Source organism: Nomascus leucogenys, chromosome 3 (genome assembly GCF_006542625.1).
Source record: "Nomascus leucogenys isolate Asia chromosome 3, Asia_NLE_v1, whole genome shotgun sequence".
NCBI lineage: Eukaryota > Metazoa > Chordata > Mammalia > Primates > Hylobatidae > Nomascus > Nomascus leucogenys.
The window spans coordinates 83606670-83629531 of record NC_044383.1 but is presented as its reverse complement, the minus strand read 5'-3'; the positions used below and the strand labels follow the sequence as shown (position 1 = coordinate 83629531).

The window sequence follows — 22862 nt, the reverse complement described above, 5'->3', positions numbered from 1 at the left end:
TAGATTCTACTTTAAGTTGTAATTTTTACTTAATTTGATTATTAACCTAAAGACATGTCCTTAGGCTTTAGGGGACTCTGGATCTCATGAAATTGTAGGCAAGAATTTGAATATATGTGCATATATGTCATTTCTAAGAAGAGGCCATTGTCTTCTCAAGGGGGTATTTTGCTCAAAGTGTGTTAAGAAGTATTGGAATAGACAGTGATTAGTATGGTAACTCCATGTACTTGAATGAAGTCCATTTAAAGGTATTTAATTTATTTTTAAATAATAGTTTTAAAAACCTAAGATTTAAACCAACATTTATCCTAGTGTGTGCGAGGAAAACTGAGCTTAAAGCACTGTGTAAAAGACTAAATGATTTAAATTTGAAAAGATTTTGAATTCTGATAACACTTCTATAATTAAGAGTTTACAATGATAGATTAAAGAATTGTGACAGGGCAACAATTTTCCAACTACTGTAATGTCTATGAAAATAAATATTGATATTCAACCAGTTTAAGCAGTCATTAATAGATGATACAACTTGTGTACATGCATCATCCCAACTGCCAGTCAGTCAACAAAAATAATAATGCATCAGTTCAGTCAGTGCTGTCTTAGATGCTGAAGATAAATGGTATATAAATAGAAAGCAAAATATGTGGACTTTGGCTTTGATTTGAAATAAAGACTTGATAGTTTAGGAGAGAATGATTTTCTTCATTTAAAAAAAGTTACTGAATACCTAGTTTAATAGGCATTGGAGAGATACTAATGGAGAAGAAGGACAAGAATTCTTGTTCTCATGGAGCTCATAATCTACTGTTGGGGCATAGGAAGACCACTAAATGAATAAATCGTGTAATGTGTGGTGATAAATGCTGTGGGAAAGAGTGGAATATAGGAAAGGAATACAGAAGGTCAGAGGCAGTTGTAATTTTAAATGGAGTGGCCAGGAAGGCCCAAGTAAGTAATATTTGTGCAGAGAACTGAAGGAGATGAGAGACCATGCTTTGCAGAAGTCTGAAGGCAAGAACATGTCTGGTGTGTTTGAGAAACTATAGGGAAGCAGTAAAGGCTCATGTGGAATGAGAAAGGGAAAGAGAACTAAGAGGATGGATCAAGAGGTAATGGAGAGCTAGTTTGTGTTCTGCCTTGTAAATGGTTATAAAGACTTTTGCTTTTACTCTGAGATTGGAAGCTGTTGAAAAGTTTTGAGCAGAGGAGTGATAAGAGTCCTCCGGCTGCTAGGTTGAGGCTAGACTTATAGGAAGACTAGGCAAGGGGAAAAGCAGGAAGGCAGTTAGGGAACTATTGTAATAACCCAAAAATGAGCAGCTGTGGCTAGAGTGGTGGCAGTAGAGGTGGTGAGAAGTGGTCAGGTTTCCCATCTGAAGAAAGTATTTTCAAGGTAGAGCTGACAGAATTTGCTAAGTGGGTAAGATATGGTAAACAAATAAATAAAGAGAGGAATTAAGGGTAACTATAGCCATTTGCTGAGATGAGGAAGATTGAGGCAAGAACAGATTTTATGAGGGAAGACTAACATTTTTATTTTGGTAAATTTTTTAAAGATGTTCATTAAATCCAAGTAGACATGTTAAGTAGGCACTTGGATAATGATCCTAGAGTTCAGGAAGAGGTCCAAGCTAGAGATTTGAAGTTGGAAAGCATCCATATATAAATAATTCTTTAAAATCATGAAACTGGATGAGATCACCCAGAGAGTAAGTATGGATGAAAAGAAAAGTTTGAGGACTGGGCCTTAGGGTATTCCTTTGTTCAGATTTGTAGGGTCAGGAGAAACGAGAAAGGAGACTGGAGAGGAATGAAGGTAAGTTAAGAAAAACCAGGGAAGTGTGGTGCCCTGGAGCCCAAGGAGAGGAAAGTGATCAACAGCTCAGTTTCTACAGATGGATCAAGTGAGATAAGGTCTGAGAATTAGTCATTGGATTTAATAAGAGGGAAGTCACTGGTGACCTGAAAGAGCAGTTTGTATGTAGTGGAGAGGCAAAGGCCTGATAGAAGATGATTCCAGAGAAAATGTGAAAAGAGGAATTGCAGACTGCAAATTTAGATTAATCTTTTTAAATATCACTGTTTAAGAGAAGTAGAAAAATGGGGATAGTAGCTAGAGGGGTCAAAGAGGAAGGTTTGTTTTTGTTTGGTTTTTAAATAACATGGGAGACATTTCAGCATATTTAAAATGCTGACAGGAATGCTCCAAAGTGAAGGAAAATTGCATGGTACAAACAAAGTCACTTTTGTTTTAGTGCCAAGAGAAAATGGGATCCTATAGAGAACTTGGCCTCAGTTCATCTCTGGTAGCAGAAGAGAAGGCAGAATAAGTGAGCCCAGATGAAGGCAACTGGGGTAAATGTGGTAGCAGCTTGTGATAGTTCTCTTCTGATTTTTCTTGTTTCTCTGTGAAGTATTAAGTCAGTCCATCAGCTGAAAATGAGGAAGGGGCAGAAGGTGCTGGCTGTTGATGAAGAGTGAAGAGAAGATATGCAATTGTACCCTAAGAGAATAAAAGGCTGAATGGACTAGGGAAATGTCGTAGGAATGCTGGCCAATTCTAAGAGCCTACTTGAAGTCTGTAGTCATAAATGTAAAGTGGTATCAGTCAGCATGGTTCTTCTTCAGCCATTTAATACTGGTACACGTGGGGAAAAGGCCAAGAGTTTGAATTAAACAGGTGATGATTTTTCCAGGCAAGTACACAAATCAAGAAAGGAGCAAGAGTTGGTAGTGTAAATGAATGAGTATAATAATGGACCATGCAATCAAGTGTCCTAAAGAGGGACAGGGAAGGCATGGAGACAAGGAGGGATGAGGAAACGGTTGTAGGATCAGTGATTGTAGGTCCTGATGGAATCAAAGAATTGTTGGAGTTAGGGGAGAAGAGGAAAGTTGGAAAGCTAGTTTGGAGTCAAAAATTGGGGTACTTTACAATTGAAATTACAGAGATTGTAGTTACTGGTAATGCCAAGGTCTCTGGGTATCAGCATGGGAGTGAATGGCTGACATAGAATGGAAGATAGATTCGTTAAATCAAAGGAGCTCAAGAAATCAAGAGTCCATGACACTGGAGAAAAATAATCACAAAAGATTATGGCAGGAGTGCTGTTGGAGAGCATGATAGTGAGCTACAGTCTACAAAGAATGAGAGGAGGAGGTGACCTAGGAAGTAGTAGGTAAATGCAACAAAGATAATAACTAATATAATCTGATGATATGAAATTCAAAGCTAGCAATTTTAGGGAGGAAGAAGGGAGAATAGTCTAGAAGCAGCAATGTGGACCAAGGAGTAATCTCACCCTATTGGTAGATCAAGTGGTATATGGGGAGTGGGAGAATAGACAGCCACCCCGTTTCAGAAAGCTGCATAGGAGTTCTTAATAAATAATGTATTGACAAAATAATATCTTACAAAATGAGTTTATGGGTTCCCAAGAAAAATCACAAAGTAAAACATATTTGTTTAGCATGGTTAACTAAGGAATTCTAGTTCCTAGACTTTGTGGGTTCTAAAGGAAGTGGAGTGTCATTGATTGTAGGAGATCTCTGTTTAATAGAAGAGAATGTCCAGTATCTAAGGTGAGAATGAACTGTTCACCTGTGGCAGATGACAAGTAAATCTGCTTCCTTGGAAGACTAGATGCTAGACATATTTTATAAATAGGTCTTTTGAATGGTGGAGGCACATTAGCCAAAACCTCATGCATAGAATTTGTAATTAGAGGGAGCCATTATAGATCTGTAATGATAATGCAGAGATAAATTCTTCTGGGCCTTTCTTGGAGATCTAGATGCTACAGAAATTTCTATGACAACATGAATTTGTTCAGTTTTAGCTTTTTGTTTGCTCTACATTTCTAAGTAGAACATTTTATTATTTGATACTTAAAAAAAAACAAAACACTTGTTATAATTGGCCGGGGGTGTGTGGATAAGAAATGGTTTTTAAAGATTCCTCACCTTAAGTTTCTCTCATTTTGAATCTAGACTTTACTTTGCTAGCAATGGACATGCCAAGCACAGCTCCATCAGATTTTCAGCCTCAGCCAGTTATATCAATTATTCAACTTTTTGGTTGGGATGATATCATCTGCCCTGAAGTTGTAGCAAGATATTTAAGTCATGTCCTACAAAATAGGTACGTGCTTTTATTTCAGGCATACACATTAATGCAAACCTGTGATAGATCAGTATCCTAGGAAGCTAAGAATTTTCACAAATGAGGACTGATCTCTACTACATATACTCTCACTTTGTCAGGTTTTTGCTTTCAGATATATCAGCCTTTCGACAGTAGTAAGAACACTATATTTTGTGGCCTACTTTAAAAGAAAAAAAAGTTGTTTGTTAAGCCCTTTCAAAACTGTTTTTGTAAGACTGCCTTATCATCATCCTGAAGTGACCTTTCTACACATCCCACTGTGAAAGAAATTACACATTTATTATTACTGAATCTGTAAGATACTGGTATTTATTACAGTTTTCGACTTAATGATAGCTTTCCTTTTTACTGCTTGATTTTTAACTCGTAACTCACTCTTAACTGATGAGATCATGAGTTTTCACTCTTAACTCATGAGATCATGAACAAGATACTTCACCTGAACAATGTCTTCCTTATCTACAAGTATTTCCTGCCACATTACACAAGAGATCTGAGGAAGCTCATTGGAAAAAAAAATAGAATATATAAAGTTACAATAGAAATAGTGTAGAGTGGTCAGGAAGACTTGAATAAGAACGTCAAGATGAGGGAAAATAAAATAAATTTACAAGCCTAAGAGATCTTAGTCCTCTTTTTAGTAACAACTGCTTGTAGAGTGAGAGAGCATATGTTCATGACCACTTCTCTGTTTACTTTTTCTAGGGTTTTTATTTTTATTCTACTTGCCACTTTCTTCATTACTATCTCACGTAGCTAGTTATAATAAGCCCTTGCTTTTCTCTTGGTAGCCATATTCCTTCCTGTCTTCGTCCTTAACATAAACCTACACATACGTCATGTGTACACATGGCGTATGTGTAGGTTTCTGAGATCTTAGTCCTCTTAGGCCTGTATATTTATTTTATTTTCCCTCATCTTAATGTAGTTTTTATCCAAGCTGCCAATCAGTGGAAATGAAGAGAGATGTAGTTGGTGAGCTAAGTCTTTTCCTAAGGAAGCTCAATAACCAGTATCATTAAGTATACATTTTATCATTGGGCTTTCAGTTGTAAAGTAAGAGAGTTCAAATTCAGTTGGATTATTTTTACAATCCCTTCCAGTTTAGGAATTCTTTAATAGTAATGAACATTTATATTATGCATTAAAGACTTTTGCTGAAATAATTTGAAATAATTTCCACTTAAAAAATAATATTGTTAGCGTATTAGTAACATTTGAAGAAACTGAAATGCAAAGGTGTTATATAGCTTTGGGAAAGTTATAAGGTAATAAATGACCAGTCTGTGTTCTCCTTCATTGTGCACTATTTTATGACAACTTATATTCGAGGTATTTCAAAACATTTTTAGAGTTGTGGTTTGTATGAATTTTAAAAATTTTGGACATTACATAACATTTTATATTTAGGTCAAGACCATCCCCATCCTCTCTACCCTGACTAATGAATGGGTTAGAAATCAGGTTTAGTGGCCAAGTGCGGTGGCTCACGCCTGTAATCCCAGCACCTTGGAAGGCTGAGGCGGGCAGATCACAAGATCAGGAGATCGAGACTATCCTGGCTAACATGGTGAAACCCCATCTCTACTAAAAATACAAAAAATTAGCCGGGCATGGTGGCGGGTGCCTGTAGTCCCAGCTACTTGGGAGACTGAGGCAGGAGAATGGCATGAAGCCGGGAGGCAGAGCTTGCAGTGAGCCAAGATCGCACCACTGCACTCCAGCCTGGGCAACAGAGCGAGACTCCGTCTCAAAAAAAAAAAAAAAAAAAAAAAAAAAAAAGAAATCAGGTTTAGCCAGCCCATTGTCTTCATATAAATAATTATTTTATTTTTTAAATCTGGCAAATGCTATTTTGGAATTCTTTGTGAGGTAATTTTTAGTAACAACTCTCCGTATAGTCAGAGAGCATACGTTCATGACTGCTTCTCTGTTTACTTATTCTAACGGCCACTGATTTTTATTCTACTTGCCACTTCCTTCATTATTATCTCACCTAGCTAGTTATAATAAGCCCTTGCTTTTTCCTTGGTAGCCACATTCTTTCTTGTCTTCTTCCTTAACGTAAACCTACACATATGCCATCAGTGGAAAAAAGGAAAATTGAAAATTATAACATTAAAAATGAAAACAAGGATATTTGTTTAACATCTTTTTGGGTTTATCTGTAGTATTCATTTTCAACAATGCATGCCTACGTTAGTGTGTTTGTCTTAAAAATAAATGAGGCCAAGGAGTTGCGGAGATGTTAGAATGTTTTTCTTTACTTCTTAATCTCTATACTCAGGAAACGTTGTTTTTGTTTTAAAAATATTTGTCAATTTGTTTTTACAGCACATTATGTGAAGCACTTTCTCATTCAGGCTATGTATCTTTTCAAGCCTTAACCGTAAGATCATGGATTCGTTGTGTTTTGCAAATGTATATTAAAAACCTCTCTGGGCCTGATGATTTGCTCATAGATAAAAATCTTGAACAAGCAGTTGGTAAGTAAGTGTAGGTTTTTTGGGGAGGATGGAGATATCTATGGAAAGCTATTTGCTATTTAGATCATTTGTTATGTAAATTAATGGAAAATATACAAAATATTCATAATTGGGTATGAATACAAGCAGAACTTTATTTCCTTTTGTAGCCTGTTTCTTTGTTTTTGTTTTTTTTTTCCTGTTACTATATATGACAAAATTCTCTGCTATAAAAGATAAAAGAACTTGTTTCCTTGGAAGCCAAGAACAGAAATTTGCTCCTCAGGTGACAAGCTATTTTTTTAAAGAAACTGATCACAAAAAAAGTAGAACTCTGAAGCGAATAACCAGATATCACACTGTGAACACCCTAAAAAAGAAAAATACCCAATTATGAATAATTCTCTCCCATTTTATATTAGATATTTTGCCTTTCTTCTGCTTTGCAAGTAGTCATTGAGTGATATCTGTACTTTTTAAAAAACGTCCCATGCAGTTCTGTTGTCTGTAGGACATGTCTTTTCCCAAAGCTATTGTTTGTGGCCAATTATTAATTTCATGAAGGTTGGCCTGAAAAAATCCTCCAAATTTACTTTAATATTTTATTATATCAGTTGTTGTTACATGAATAACTTTTGGGGCAAGGATGTTCATAAGTGAAATTTAATTTGAAGTCCTTGTGTGGAAATTTGAATTTTAAAAGAAAGCATGTCATAAGTGAAGAATGCTGTATTACTTCTCATATATACATTATATATATGTTGTTTGTGTGTTTATGTATATACTATGTTACATAAATTGATATAACAAATGCTATTTTATTTTAACAGAAAAAGAGTACATGAAACAGTTGGTCGAACTGACAAGGTTACTATTTAATCTCTCAGAAGTAAAGAGTATTTTCTCAAAGGCCCAAGTTGAATATTTATCCATCTCAGAAGACCCTAAAAAAGCACTTGTTCGATTCTTTGAGGTATTTATCATTTATTAGTATAATTGTCCAGATTAATTACAATTAATTTTCAGAAAAACCTGAAGTATTCTTAAAGTTTTCCTATAAAATGAATTCTTATAAATTGAATCATATTATTGATTGCCTGCTATTATAAAGTTCTGGAGGAAGAAAAATGTGAATCTAAGGCATAGTACAATTCACACTTAAGGACAGCAGAAAAATTACATTAATGAAGAATAATAAAACTAAAGAATACCGCAAAAAAGCTTTACTCTAAGGCTAATCTAAATTGTAGGAATATTGACACAGTTGCTGGACAACCGCATTGTTCAGATGCTTGGGAACTGAATATCCTTGTAAACATTCCATACTACTCCCACCTTAGTGTTTATCACCCTGTAGCGAACAGTGTAGGATAAGCACCATCTACTTCATATGATAGTATAGTTGCAGCGTTAAGATCCAATCCATTTGTTTTGTTTCCATAATAGACAGTACCATTCAAAATTTTATTTTTAATTATTAATTTTACAGAAATTTATCTATGTGAGAGTATTTGTTTTACAAACCTAGTTGAAGTTGTTAATGTGTTTGGATTAGTGTCTTTTGTAAGCTATTAATTGTAAAAGTTGGTTTATTTTCCCACAGAGTAGTTGGTATTAGCTGCAGTGAAAATAATTAAAATCAATAAGCTCTTTCCATAAGTGTTAATTCTTCCTTTGGTTTCTATTAAGTTAAAGTACAATTGTACGACAATTAGAGATGTCATGCAATCTCTAAAAATATTTGATAATAGTAAATGCAGATGTAAAATACACATTCCATTTGGACCCTTATTTAGTTGTTGATTGGATCTGAACCTGCAATTAAATGCCTGTGGTGTGCTAGGAGCTATAATGGATCAGAAATGGAGCTAGAAATCAAGTTCTTCATTGATAGTTTTCATCTAGCCCAAATTACTTGTTCTTTCACCACTAAGAAAATGAGTTTTTTGCTGAATGCTAGATAATATTATGCTAGAACTTCGTAGGGATTTGAAAAACCAAAATAAGTAGTTCTTTATCTCAGGTAGCCTTTACTTCTCTGTGTATACAAGACATACACAAAGACTAAAATAGTAACACAAGGCATTATATGCTAAGTACCAGTTGGTTGACAGATCAATCAGTAGGTAAAGAATTTAAAGCATTTTGGTATAAGAAGTTTGGATTTTATCCTGTGAAGAGTGTGAAGGCTTTGTAAGTTTTTAAGTAGATATGATTTGGTTAAATAATTTTTTTAATGAAAATAAGTAACAATAGTGTAACTTAAAGTTGCAGAGAACTATTGGCCAAAAACTAGTGAGGTTTAGAAGGAATCAAAGATTGAATGGTTGTGGGATTTCTGAATAGATATGAAATAAATGCTGTGTTTGACTAAAAGAGTGATGATACCTTAAGGAGAAATAGGAACATCATGATTTAGGGTGACAGAGAAGTAGGTGAGGAATTCAGTTTTAAAGTTACTCATTTTTAAGTTGTGTCAGGTCTCCCCAAGATGATCCCTCGGTTCTGTGATTCATAGGACTTAGCATATAGTTGTATTCACAGCTATGACTTATTAACAGAGGGATACAAAGCATAATCAGCAAAAGGAAAAGATGCATGAGGAAAAGTCTGAAGAAACCAGGCACAGCTTCCAAGATTCTTTTCCCAGTGAAGTTATAGAGGATATGCTTAATTCTTTCAGCAAGGAATTGTGACAAGACATGTGAAACACTACCTGCCAGGGAAGTTCCTTAGTGACTCAGTGCCCATGGTTATTATTGGGGACTGGGCACGTATGCCCTCTTTGCCTCATTCTTAGAGAATTCCAGTTCCAGAAGGAAAGCAGGTATTCAGCATAAACCATGTTGTTTGCATAGACGAGTTTAGGATCAAGGAATTGTAGGAAGCTTTTCAAAATCTAAGACCCCAAATACCAGCCAAGAGCCAACCTTGCAAGCAGGACATTTTAAGAGTAGCAGCCTTGGGTCTGCTGTATTAACTCTTTTCTGCACAGAAATGATAGTATGACATCTAAGTTACTATTATCAAGGTACTGAGAAATGCATGTTTTTTAGGCTAGGGAGGTTAAGCCTAAGCATAGAGAAATATTGAGAAGTCTAAGGCACTGGTGTTCAAAAGTGTAGTCCATAGACCTCTGGGAATTACTGATACCACCTGCTCAAAACTGTATTAATATTTGCACAAATAGTGTAAAATCTTTTACATGAATCAACACTGTGGCCCAAGATTATACTAGTATTCATTATAATTCATACTGCCATGCATTTACAGAAGAAAAAGCCAGTTTCACTTAAGAATATCTTTAACGAAGCAGTAAAATTATTTATTTTATTACGTTTTGACTCTTGAGTACATGTACTTTCAGTATTCTGTGAATGACAATGCAAAGTGCACTTAAAGTACTTTTGCTGCATACCAAAGCAATGTGGTTGTCTAAATGAAAAGCACTTGTGTGATTATTTGAGTTGCAAGCTGAACTGACTGCTTTTATCTTAAAAGAACAACTGACAACAGTATGGTTATTCAGACTTGGCTATTTGGCAGACATTTTCTCAAAAAATGAATGAAGTGAGCCTGTCACTTCAAAGCAAACAACTGACAGTATTTGTTGCTAATAATATAATTCAAGCTTTCAAGAAAATTAGAATTTTGAGAAACTTGTATTTGTCATTGTGATCTTGAGAGCTTCCCGATACTTATTTTCTGATGAGAATGGTGGTGGTATTAGCAGGTGTGATTTTTTTTCTTGATATAAATAATGAAGTGTGTCAACACTGAGAAGCTGTGTAACTCAGTGAACCACAATTTTCCAAATGACGAATACAGGCTTTTTAAAAAGCATTCATGAATGTAAAAGATTCACTCAAAATACAGGATAGACCAATGGCTTTTAATTTAACAGAGTATAAAATGTTCATTGACATGGTTTCAGACTCCATGGTTTAGTTACAACTAATCTGTAGGAAATACCACTTGTCAAGTTTTGGTATAATAGCAAAGAGGAATTCTCATGGTTATGTGAAAAATCTTTCAAAATATTTCTTATTCTTCCAGCCACATATATTTTTGAAGCTGTATTTTCTTCATCTGCAGCATACCACAATAAATCATGCAGGAGCAGATATAAGAATCGAGCTGTCTTTTTATTAAGTTGGACATAAAAGAGATTTGTGAAAATGTTAAAAAATACTACTTTTCTCACTAAATTTGTTTTTTGTTTGGAAAATAGTCTTTCACTAAAATATGTTACTTAACATGTAATGTTCATTATTTTTCAATGAATTAGTAAATAAAATTTTCTAATATCATAAATATCAATAGATATAACCCAAATAATGAAAAGCTCTTCAAGATCCTCCAATTTTAAGTGTGCAAAAGGGAACAGAGACCAAAGAGTTCGAGAACGTCTAGTCAAGGGAAAGAAGTGTAGAAAACAAACGGAAGAGAGCTAAATAGAGAGGAAGGGGATTAGTCAAGTATATCTCTTGTTCTTATCTGCTAATCTCACAGTCACTCATTTAAGTTCACTGACTTTCTTACCTTTTTTTTCATTTCACATTTTATTGTCTACATGTCCAACTTTAATGTCACCATGGATAACTTCTATTAAGCTTTCATTTCAAAGCTTCTGTAATACTCTTTCAGTCTTTCAGTGAAAGAAGTAGTCTTTCACTTCTGCCCCACTTCATCCACCCACTTCCGTGACTAAACCCGAAGCAGTGGAATCTCTTGGAGCATCCGAAAGCTCGTTGACTACCATCATCTGTCCTTCCAGCTCATGAGTGACCACATTGTGAACTTCCCCTCCCTGTTATCCTAGTACAACATTCTCCCAAGGCCTCACTTCCTTCCCTATTCACCGTAATTAGACCCCTTGGGGCCTTACTTCAGCTACTCTTACCAACATTCTCACAATCTTGGATCTTTTTTCTTTTGGTCACACCTACAAACCCTCAACCTTGGCTCAGTGCAACCACCTATTCCCTTTCCTTTGTCTTACATGCTGAGTGCTACAGAAGAAAAATCACAGAACTGTTTGTATTGGTGCCATTCATGGTCCAATTTGGGTCATTGGAATTCATTATAAGTTCTAAAAAATGGTTTGAAAATTTTATTAGTTTACTTATACTTTCTTTTTTTTTTTTTTTTTTTTTTTTTGAGACAGTCTTGCTCTGTTGCCAGGCTGGAGTACAGTGGCGCGATCTCGGCTCACTGCAGCCTCCACCTCCTGGGTTCAAGCCATTCTCCTGCCTCAGCCTCCCGAGTAATTGTGACTACAGGCACACGCCACCATGCCCAGCTAATTTTTGTGTTTTTAGTAGAGTTGGGGTTTCACCATGTTGGCCAGGATGGTCTTGATCTCTTGACCTCGTGATCTGCCCACCTTGGCCTCCCAAACTGCTGGGATTACAGGCGTGAGCCACCACACCCAGCCACTTTCCTTTAACTTTCTAATCTGTCTCTTAGCCAGTCTTCTCTTGATTCTTTTGTGACCTTTCACCCCTTGCTTATTCTAACCTTTCCTCAATTTATTTTCTCATTTATTTCCTTTTCTCTTCTCATGTCTCTGTTCTTCTCTTACTGATTCACCTCACATTTCTCTCTACCACCCTCCATTTTGCCATCTCTACCTTCTCTGCCCATCCTTTTTTTTCTTCTGAGAAGTTAAGCTGGCATCAGATGGCTCATAAAATTCTAGGAAGAAAAGTGAATTCATATCATAAAGCTGAACTTTTTAGAGGTTTTGCTTTTAAAAATTTGGCCTTACTTGTAGGTCTTCCTTGTAGGGGAATTTGGGGATTTTGAATTCCTAGTAGTCTACTGGGAAATATGGTGAGCCAACCTGTTTGGAAGTCGTGATGTGATTTAGTTACAAGGTATGCGTACATAAGTTTCACGTTTTTTTTCACTGATATTTTGCTATGTCAGCCCTTTTATAAGTAGTTATTGGTGAGTTTTTAAAAATTCTTCCTTTAACCTTTATTTTAATAATAAAAGACAAGACTTAATTCTTTTTACTTGTATTTTAATTGCTATGAATATTGGAAGGTTACAAATGAAGGCTTAAATGTAAAGGGCTATGGGTGCGTATGTAGAAAAAGAGAGAAAAATTATCTTTATGTTCCAAATCTTTATGGTATAAAACTTGGAAAGTTAAATAATGTTTTTCTTTATTTAAAGGCTGTTGGTGTAACTTACGGGAATCTCCAGACACTTTCTGATAAATCTGCCATGGTCACAAAGTCCTTGGAATACCTTGGTGAAGTATTAAAATATATTAAGCCTTATTTGGGAAAAAAAGTTTTCAGTGCAGGGCTGCAGCTGACTTATGGAATGATGGGTATGTATTCCTGACATTATTTTGCTAGTAACATTTCCTTAGGTTGAGCCTATACTATCATGATGGATAGGTATATATTGGCTAAATCACTACCCTCCATACAATCATAAGAGTAATCTGAAATACAGTGATTTAACTTAAAATAATTCATGTTGGCCTTCAAATCTATCTCTGTCTTGCTCTATCTCTTCAGTACTTTTGATTGTTTTAATATTAAAATTATGATCAATACAGAAAATCTGCTAGCACCAATTGCTTTCAGTAGTCTGTCATGAGTCACATTTCAATACCTGAATAACTAGAATGGACCTTTTTTAAAAAAAAACGCTGATCTATTGTTAGAATTAAAAACATCAGAAAACTATCGCTTACATCTGTTTCTATGCTCTGCTCTGTATGAAGGAGATAGGATTTAATACAGCACTAAAAATATTTATGCTTCAAATCTTGTTTCTCACAATACTCTTCTCTTTTCAAAAAGAAATCTTTTTCTATGCCTGTTCTATAACAATGGAGTTTATCTTTCTTTAGGAAGTCAGTGATTAACATATCTTTTTTTACTAAAACCATGGTGCTAACCAAAACTAGGAATTGGATAAAGGTAAATGAGAAAGATTTCCTGAGAAGCTTTTATATAGAATTTAAGTTTTTTGTTTTTTTTTCCTTTATTTCTCTGTGGTCAAAACCTTTTATCTGTTCCCTTTAATCTTATGAATGTATGAATAAGCCTGATTCGGGCTGTCTGAAACCTTTTATCTTTGTTGTAAAAGATAAAGGCAAATGTGAAAATGTGTAAATATAGAAGATGTAAATTATAGGAAAAGCTATAGCAATTCAGGCATCTTAATTTTAGAGAAAAATGTAAGTGAGAATTTATAAGTCTAATAGTAAAATACAAATTAATAAGTATATTGGCATTCATGCTTATAATTTATTAGTGTCTACAAAAGTTTTCTGTTTCCAGATTTAGATTTTTGCCAAGATAAATGTCTGATATAGACGTGGGACAAAATTCTGCTTAGGAAAAATTGAAGACTTTCTTTGCTTTGCTGCCTTGTTGATTTTTGACTCCATGGCAGATCTGTATTCTTTTGTCTAGGTTTCAAAGACTAGGAAGAGTATATTGCTACAAGGCTGCCCATTTATTTGTTAGGAATTAGGATAGGTAACTTAATGATTTATTCATGTTAAAGGTTTAGAATAAAACAGAGAAAGAGCAAAGTATGAACTTTGGAGAGCTCCAAGGTGTTTTAAAATGCATTGGGGTTGGGGTAGCATAACCATTTGAGGGAAGGAGTTAACCACTGCAACACTGTACTTTATCTACCTTGACAGTTCCTAACTGGGGACACCTCTGCTGTTCACTTACGAGGTTGCAAGACTGCTAGTGAAAGGCACAGAACTGTTGATGAAATCACGCTTCATATTAAGGAGAAGGCATCTGTGATCTTAATTGTAGCTCAGTTATTTCTGAAAAGGCATGGTGGATCCATCAACTTCTCTCCTCTGTAGATTTTGTTCTGTTTTGTTTTTCTCATTCTTCATATCTCATAGTTTTCTGTTTCCATGTATAAAGCTTTCAATCATCCCTGTCTCTTTGACCATTCTTCCCCATTTTGCTTTGTAATTGAAATTCAAGTCATGACCCTTCGGTGCCAAGTGCAAATTTCCCCACTTTTCCCACATTCCCAAGTAGACTTGATCATCTCTCTTGTTGCACTTCATCTATCCTTTTCTTGTGATATGATATTATTTATAGTTTGCCATTTGTTACAATTACTTGTGTACTTGACATGCCCCCACCAAATTTCAAACTTGAAGTAGCCATCTCTTTTGAATTTTTTATTCCCATTGTCATGTATTTTGAACAAAAAAGAACAATTATTATGTATCAGGCGCTGGATTGAGAGTTAGGGATACATTAGTTAATGAGCTCCAAAGTAGGAGATAGTGTATACTATATAAATATTTCTGGAATTTAATAACTTTATTAATCTAGCAATAGTACATAATATATTTTTTAATGTTCTTTTTGTTTTTCTTTGTTGTTGTTGTTTTTGAGACAGTCTCCCTCTGTCACCTATGCTGGAGTGCAGTGGCGTGATCTCAGCTCACTGCAACCTCTGCCTCTGGGTTCAAGCAATTCTCATGCCTCAGTCTCCTGAGTAGCTGGGACTGCAGATGTGCACCACCATGCCTGGCTAATTTTTGTATTTTTACTGCAGACAGGGTCTCACAATGTTACCGAGGCTGGTCTTGAACTCCTGAGCTCAAGCAGCCTGCCTGCCTCAGCCTCCCAAAGTGCTGGGATTACAGGTGTGAGCCACTGTATGCAGCCTTTAATGTTCTTAAATGAGCAAAATTACTTTCTAACTATAAAGATTTAAAAATGTATATTGTAGTGATCCCAATTTTTACGTAGGGTAGAAAATAGGCAAAATACATAGAGTAGAAAATACAGAGGATAGAAAATGAGTAAATACTCAAGAGCTTGTATAGTGTGGTTATCATTGAATGGGGAGATTGTATTAAGTTTTTTTGTATTTTCAGTTTTATTTCTTAATAAATAATATATTTATAGCCAGGAAAAGAAGAAAAAAACTTAGGTTTTTACAAAGGTACTGTGTGTATTTAAACCTTTCCCAGCTTTTTACTTTAAAAATCTTTTTATATTTCCATTTTGCATTTTTAATAACACACACACACAAATGTTCATTGCTGAAACCTAAAAAGTAGGCATCTGATAGCAAGCAGTAAAACAAATATCTCCACCTTATATGAACTCCTAAAGCTTACAGTCTTCAGCAAAGTGTTTTAACCATTGCAGAAAATGAAATACAGTAGTTTCCCCTTATTCACGGGGGATATGTTTCAATACCACTAGTGGATACCTGAAACCGCAAATAGTACCAATCCTATGTGTGCTGTGTTTTTGCCTATACATACATACTTATGATAAGGTTTAATTCATAAATAAGGCACAATGAGAGTTTAACATAATAACTAATAATAGTATTAATAGAACAGTTGTGACAATAGACTATAATAAAAGTTATGTGAACTTTGTGTCTCTCTCTGCCTTCCCCAACCCCTCGTCAAAATATCTTATTGGTATCCTATACTACGGGCAACTAAACTATACCACATTGCACCCTGTATCACTGGTAACTAAACTATACCACGTGGTACCCTGTACCACGGGTAACTAAAACTGTAGAAAGTGAAACGTACCTGTATGACACCTGAGAGTAATAGGAATCATTTCATATGCCAGTGATAGCAGTTTCCCTTACAGGTATATTAATGTTATTAGAATATATGTTCTTCTTATATTGCTGTCATACTGAAATTTTCTACCAACTGAAGAAATGAGGAGCAAGCCAGCATTATTTAAAACTTTGCTAAGTGAACATTATGTTTCTTTATGATTGATTATTGTACTTCCTTTTGTAACAAAAGATGAATGTTGCTGTTTGTTCTTAGAAGTGATAATTGTTTGAGTTTTTTTCTTTAACATCAGTATACTTTTCCATAAGCATATTTTGGTTTTCCTTCAGAGCTTAAATTTTAAACTTTTTATTTGATGGAAATGAGTTTGAATTTTATCGTTTTTGCTTTCTAGGATGGAATAAAATATAAAAGTTTATGCAGTAGATGTACCATTGTGCTTTTTGGATAAGCACTTAATCTGTTTTTAAATTCGTTTTTCAGTAAGGAGACCTCAATAACAATAATATATCCTAATGGGAATTATATATCTGCTCTTAATTACTTTATTAAACAAAGGGTGCTTATTTGTTAAGCTTTATTATCATCAGATGTGGCAATTAACAGACTTCTAGCACCAAGGAAGCCATAATATATTTCAAGTAGCAAAGAAATCTGTTTCTCTTCATTCAGAATTAAAATTTTGTTTGTTTATATTAAATAATGGAAAGGTGTAAAAACTGAAGTTCATGGAGGTTAACTGAAGTTCGTGGAGGTTAAGTGATTAGCTTATAGCTAATCCTGCTTTCCCTATATTAACAATTAATTATACTTCTGTTGCAAACTGGATTGAAGCCACCTATAAAATTAGATGTAAGATTAAAATAAGAAGAAATAGGGGTACCAAAAAATAAATGTAGAGTTTCACGATGAGGCCCAGGGAAAATTAGTATGCATATAAAACCATAATGCATAATCCTACAGTATTCTTTAAAAGGTGGATTGTTAATTTGCATCTGGCCATCCTAGCAACTCAGAGGGAAAGCAAAAAGGGAAATCTGAATAATTTCAACATTCAGCCAATGTAGTCACATAATGTATAAATATATTCCACTGTATGCATGAGTGTAAATAGGTTGAATAGCCCTTGTCTAAAATTCTTGGGACTAGAAGTATTTTGGAGTTCAGATTTTTTTGGATTTTGGAATACTTGCAGTATACTTAACCAGTTGAGCACCCCTAATCCAGCAGTGTGAAATTTGAAATGTTCTAATGAGCATTTCTTTTGATCATCATGTTGGCACTCACAAAATTTTGGATTTTGGAGCGTTTCAGATTTTATATTTTCAGATTAGGGATACTTAACCTGTGTATATATTAAATGCCAGTTGCTCGGAAAATGTATGTTTTCCTTGGCCCAGAACTCTACGAAAAATTTGTCTCTTTGGTGAAATATATGAATTGTCATAAGTATTTGTTACTTATACTATGTGTCTCTTCCTATTCCCTACTTTAATTTGGTCCCATGTGCTTTCAATGCAAATTTTTAAATTAAGTAACAAAGAGTTCTGGTCAGACGATAACAACAACATGCTGTTACTTCTCTTCTTTGTTAGGAATTCTTGTGAAATCATGGGCACAAATCTTTGCCACCTCTAAAGCCCAAAAATTACTATTCCGGATCATAGATTGTTTACTGTTGCCACATACAGTATTACAGCAAGAGAAGGAACTGCCTGCACCTATGTTGTCAGCAATTCAGAAAAGTCTTCCTTTGTATCTCCAGGTATAGTATGTGTGGTTGCTTAAAAGTTTAAAAAAAAAATTGAAACTTTGCCTTAAAAACATAGTTTACTAAATGCAGATTTAAAAACTGTACATTATATTCTCAAGTGCTTATGTGGCACATTTATTGAACATATTTTAAATTGCTTTTATGTTTGGCTTTGGAAACAAAAATGAAAAAGCAGAGGAGCTTAAAGTTGAGAGAGGAGGTAGATGAGCACAGACACTTATGGTAGTGTGCTCAGTATTTTTTTTTTTCAGACCTCATCTATCAGTCAGACTACGGGTGAGGAGATACAAGAGAATACACTGTAGAGGACATCAGAGGTAAAAGAGAAAAATGGGTAGGAGTTGGAGGGCTTTTCATTTCAGAGGGAGCAACATGTACAAGGGCATGAGCTTTAAGAAAATATGGCACACTGAGAAAAATCAAATGGTTCTGTTGTGGCTGGAGATTCAGCCATGTAATGGAGGGCTTTATATTCCATCCTAAGAAGTTTGGACTTAATCTTTTACATGGGGACCTGATGAATTTGGAGCAGAGAAGTAGAAGTGACATAATGATATTTACATTTTAGAAAGGTGATTCTGGTGGCAATATGTAAGATAGTTGGTATGGAGGTTTTTGGAAAGCAGTGGTAACTAGTTCATTGTAATAATCCACATATTGTCAGAAGGTTTTGACCTAAGGCAGTGGGAATAAAACCCGTAACAGCAGATTTCAAAAACATTTGGGAGCTGTGATTAAGAGTACTTGCTAAGTGAGTGTTGTGGAGGAACTCAAAGAAGTGAAATACTTCCTAGATTCCAGAGTGGCTATCTGCGTAGATAGTAGTTCTACTTACTAACGTGGGAAATCCTGGAGATGTCGGGATGAAGGTAAGGATTGGTTTCTGGGCAGCTTTAGTTTGAGGTAGGCAGTTGGAAATATTGATCTGCCTGCCGTTCAGGAAAGGATGAGGCTGGAGGTGTACTTTATTATTCATTAGTGTCTGATATTAAAGATAAGTGCTTCTTAATTTGAGGTCCAACAAGGGAAGCGGAGGAGGAAAGGGAAAATGGATTTTGATTACGTAACACAATCTCTTTTCAAAGATGTATTTCTTAACAGAGTTTTAAGATTTCTGAGAAGTTTTACATTTTCCCTCTAATTTTTATTCATAATAGCATTTAAAATGAAGTTTAGTGTGTTATCTAGCAGAATGATAAAAAGGGGAGGCAGCCACACCACAGCCTGAACCGCCAATCCCACAGAGGGAGAGATGAATAGAGGGGAGTGGTGAGCAGCAGGAGAGTCTGGAATATTTCTTCCATGTGGTCCTCTTAAACCCAAACAGTCCATTTAATAAGAATTCTCATAAGCTTCGTAAGTGGTGAATTTAAAAGTTTGGTGTATTATCTGTTTGGCAGAACTGGAGCTATGTCTTTAATTTCTTCATGGTACCCAGCTCTCCTCTTCGGAATTTTCAGAAAATATTCATTTATTACTTCATCTTCTTCTAATTTAATGTGCTTTTCCTTAAACCACTCAAGAAACAGAGTTGGTGGTGGCGCATGGGTTGGGGGGGGTTCACTGTTTGATTTTTTTCAGTTGTTTATTTGGTACAGTTTTAACAGCTGTATGCTATTTTTCATTACAAATAAGCTTTCAGAATTTCTTATTGGGTAAATACCCATTTACAACTAAAATGGAGACTTCAAACATTTTAAATTATTTATCTTGGAAAACACATTGTGAATCACCAAGTACCAAATTAAGAGTTAACTTTTAGAATATAATGTATTGCTGTGTTGGTGATTATCTATATTTAGTAGCATTTAATATTTACTAATACTAGCAGAAAACATTATTTTCTCTCAGAGTATTGGTTTAATTGTTTAAGTATTAAATACTGTAATATATATGAAAGTATTTCGTTAACTGCTATACAAATGGAAGAGATTAAATAGACGTGCAACCAGATATCAAGAGTTCTGTGTGACTGTATTAAACTCTTTCACTTTTCTAAACGTTAGTTATCCTAGATGTAAAATGGAGATACAGTATTACTAACTCAATGGTTCTTTGAGAAATTTAAATGAAATAGTGAATATAAAGCACACAGCACAGTGCTTGTTATAGGAAAACTAAGTAAATTGTTATTCTGAGTCTTAATTTCCATATTCTTCGCTCTTTGTTACTACTTTAAAAAAAATATCAGATTTTTAGCATGGAAGACTTTTAGCAAAAATTGTGTAGCCTTAGACAAAATAACCAGTACCTGAAAAAAATGACCTAAAGATGTTTTATAACTTTGTAAGTACATATAAATGTAGTTGATGAGCAAGATGTTCAAGTGTTCTGATGATTAGAGGAAAAGAATCTGCCTTTGTCTTCCTACTCTTCTCCCCTGCTTCCTTTGTCCATACCTCAAAGACATACATGCTTAGATGCCATATCATATGTATTGCCCAGGCTTAACTCCTTGTAATTCGTATGTACATTATCTATTGATTACGTGAGGTATCCTTTTTGATTTTTATATTCTGATATGATTATTAATGCTGGGGACTTCGTTAGTGAGTTTCTAAATATTGTTTGTTCTTTGAAACTTTACCTCTTAGTATTTCTTACTTTTTTTCCTCGTAGGGCATGTGTATCGTGTGTTGTCAATCTCAAAATCCGAATACCTATTTGAATCAATTGCTAGGGAATGTTATTGAGCAGTATATTGGGCGATTTCTTCCAGCTTCACCATATGTTTCAGATCTTGGACAACATCCTGTTTTGTTGGCATTGAGAAACACAGCCACTATTCCACCAATATCATCTCTAAAGAAATGCATTGTACAAGTCATAAGGTACATCTAAATATTAAATATAGGTGGTATGTACAAATTATTAAGCTCTATTAACAAGTGATAAAGTGGCATTTCAAACATATTGGCAACCCTTAGGATACTAGTAGTTCAGAAGCTTTTTTTTTTTCCTGAGAAGCATTATCTAAGAATTTATTAAAATTACATTTGCTTATGGCAGCCTAAGACAATGCTCTTTAAATTCCTTCTCTTTTCTCTATGTAGCTATTACCTTCCTTATATATATCCTAAAGGTATATTTTTGCTTTTTAGTTTTTCATCAGATAAACAGTATTTGTATTTTATACTGTATAAAACACAGTAATTATATTTGGCTGGGTGTGGTGGCTCACAGCTATAATCCCAGACCTTTAGGAGGCAGAGGTGGGTGGATCACTAAGGTCAGGAGTTCGAGACCAGCCTGGCCAACATGGTGAAACCCAGTCTGTACTAAAAATACAAAAAAATTAGTTGGACATGGTAGCAGATGGCTCTAATCCCAGCTACTCAGGAGGCTGAGGCAGGAGAATTGCTTGAATCTGGGAGGTGGAGGTTGCAGTAAGCTGACATTGCACCATTGCACTCTAGCCTGGGTGACAGAGCGAGACACCATCTCAAAAAAATAAAATACAGTAATTATATTTTATAAAGATAATTAAGTGAAAAAAATGAATGCTAATATTGGAAATGAAGCACTCTGAAGTCTTATTTTGTTAGTTTAGTCTTAACTCAGTTTTATTAAGCAAATGAAAAACAAAACTTCTTAAATATTCTACTAACTCCATATCCTTTAACTTTAACATTAGAAAGTTCAGTAATAGGCCGGGCGCGGTGGCTCAAGCCTGTAATCCTAGCACTTTGGGAGGCCGAGGTGGGCGGATCACGAGGTCAGGAGTTCGAGACCATCCTGGCCAACATAGTGAAACCCTGTCTCTACTAAAAATACAAAAAAATTAGCAGGGCGTGGTGGCAGGCGCCTGTAGTCCCAGCTACTCGGGAGGCTGAGGCAGGAGAGTGGCGTGAACCCGGGAGGCGGAGCTTGCAGTGAGCCGAGATGGTGCCACTGCACTCCAGCCTGGGGGACAGAGCCAGACTCTGACTCAAAAAAAAAAAAAAAAAAACAGTAATAAAAAATGTTTTGTCATTGTCTTCATGTAGTATTTATTTTTATATGAAATTAGTTTTTAAACTTTAAGATTCTATGGTGATATATGTTATTCTTATCTAGTATTAGTTTTCTGTGTTTTTTAATGACCCAATAATATCTGTTACCTCTCATAGAATTCCATGCCTAAAATCTGTCTCCCCTCTCACTTTTTGAGTTCTTAGTGTCCTGTTACTCAGGTTTAGAAGCTTTATCTTCTTTGCTTCCTTTCCTTGCCCATCCTTTGGCAATCCTGTCCTCCTTTTCCTGTTTCTCTTCCCTTAGTACATTATACCTAGACTATTGTCAGAATCTCCTGCTTTCTGCATCTCTAGTCTTTTCTTCTAGTCCACCCTAAACAATGCCCCTAGATTACTTTTCCTAAAATACTCTTTCATTATGAAACTTCCCTGCCATTAAACCTGCAATATCTTTTTTGTCTGTGAAATAAATTTCATGCTCCTTAGCTCTCTGCAATCCATCACTTAACGTTTCCAAATGTATTACATATGGTGTCATACAACCCCTAATAAGATTCATATTGCCCCTCCAAAATGCCTTATACCTCCCTATGTCACAGCTTTCATTCAAATTGCTTTCTCCATTAAAATGTCATTTTTTTGGGCTAAATCCCACCTATCCTTTATAAAACCTACACCTGATATGTCAGTGTACCATGTATGTTTCCTTTTTTGAAATCATATGCCCTGTACAGCTCAATTTGCAGAATTATGATAGTTTTGCCTTACTTGTATCTGAATTTCCAACAGGATTATAGTAACTTAACACAGTGTTTGAGATATTGCATAAGTAATTTTAGTACAAACTAAATGACAGATGCTGAAGTGAAATTGAATCTGTAAAACCGTTTAAAACCCCAGTGTTTAGGATCCCAGGATTAGTTGACTT

The 22862-nt window shown here is 35.1% G+C and overlaps 1 protein-coding gene across 1 annotated transcript in view; it reads left to right on the top strand.

Moving 5' to 3' along the window:
* Positions 1-22862, top strand: part of MMS22L (MMS22 like, DNA repair protein) — a 145758-nt gene that overhangs the window by 97700 nt on the left and 25196 nt on the right. The window contains exons 16-21 of the mRNA XM_030809481.1: positions 3997-4147; positions 6506-6657; positions 7467-7609; positions 12820-12979; positions 17803-17972; positions 20601-20812. Of these exons, the coding sequence (XP_030665341.1) occupies positions 3997-4147; positions 6506-6657; positions 7467-7609; positions 12820-12979; positions 17803-17972; positions 20601-20812 (988 nt within the window). The remainder of the gene's footprint in view (positions 1-3996; positions 4148-6505; positions 6658-7466; positions 7610-12819; positions 12980-17802; positions 17973-20600; positions 20813-22862) is intronic.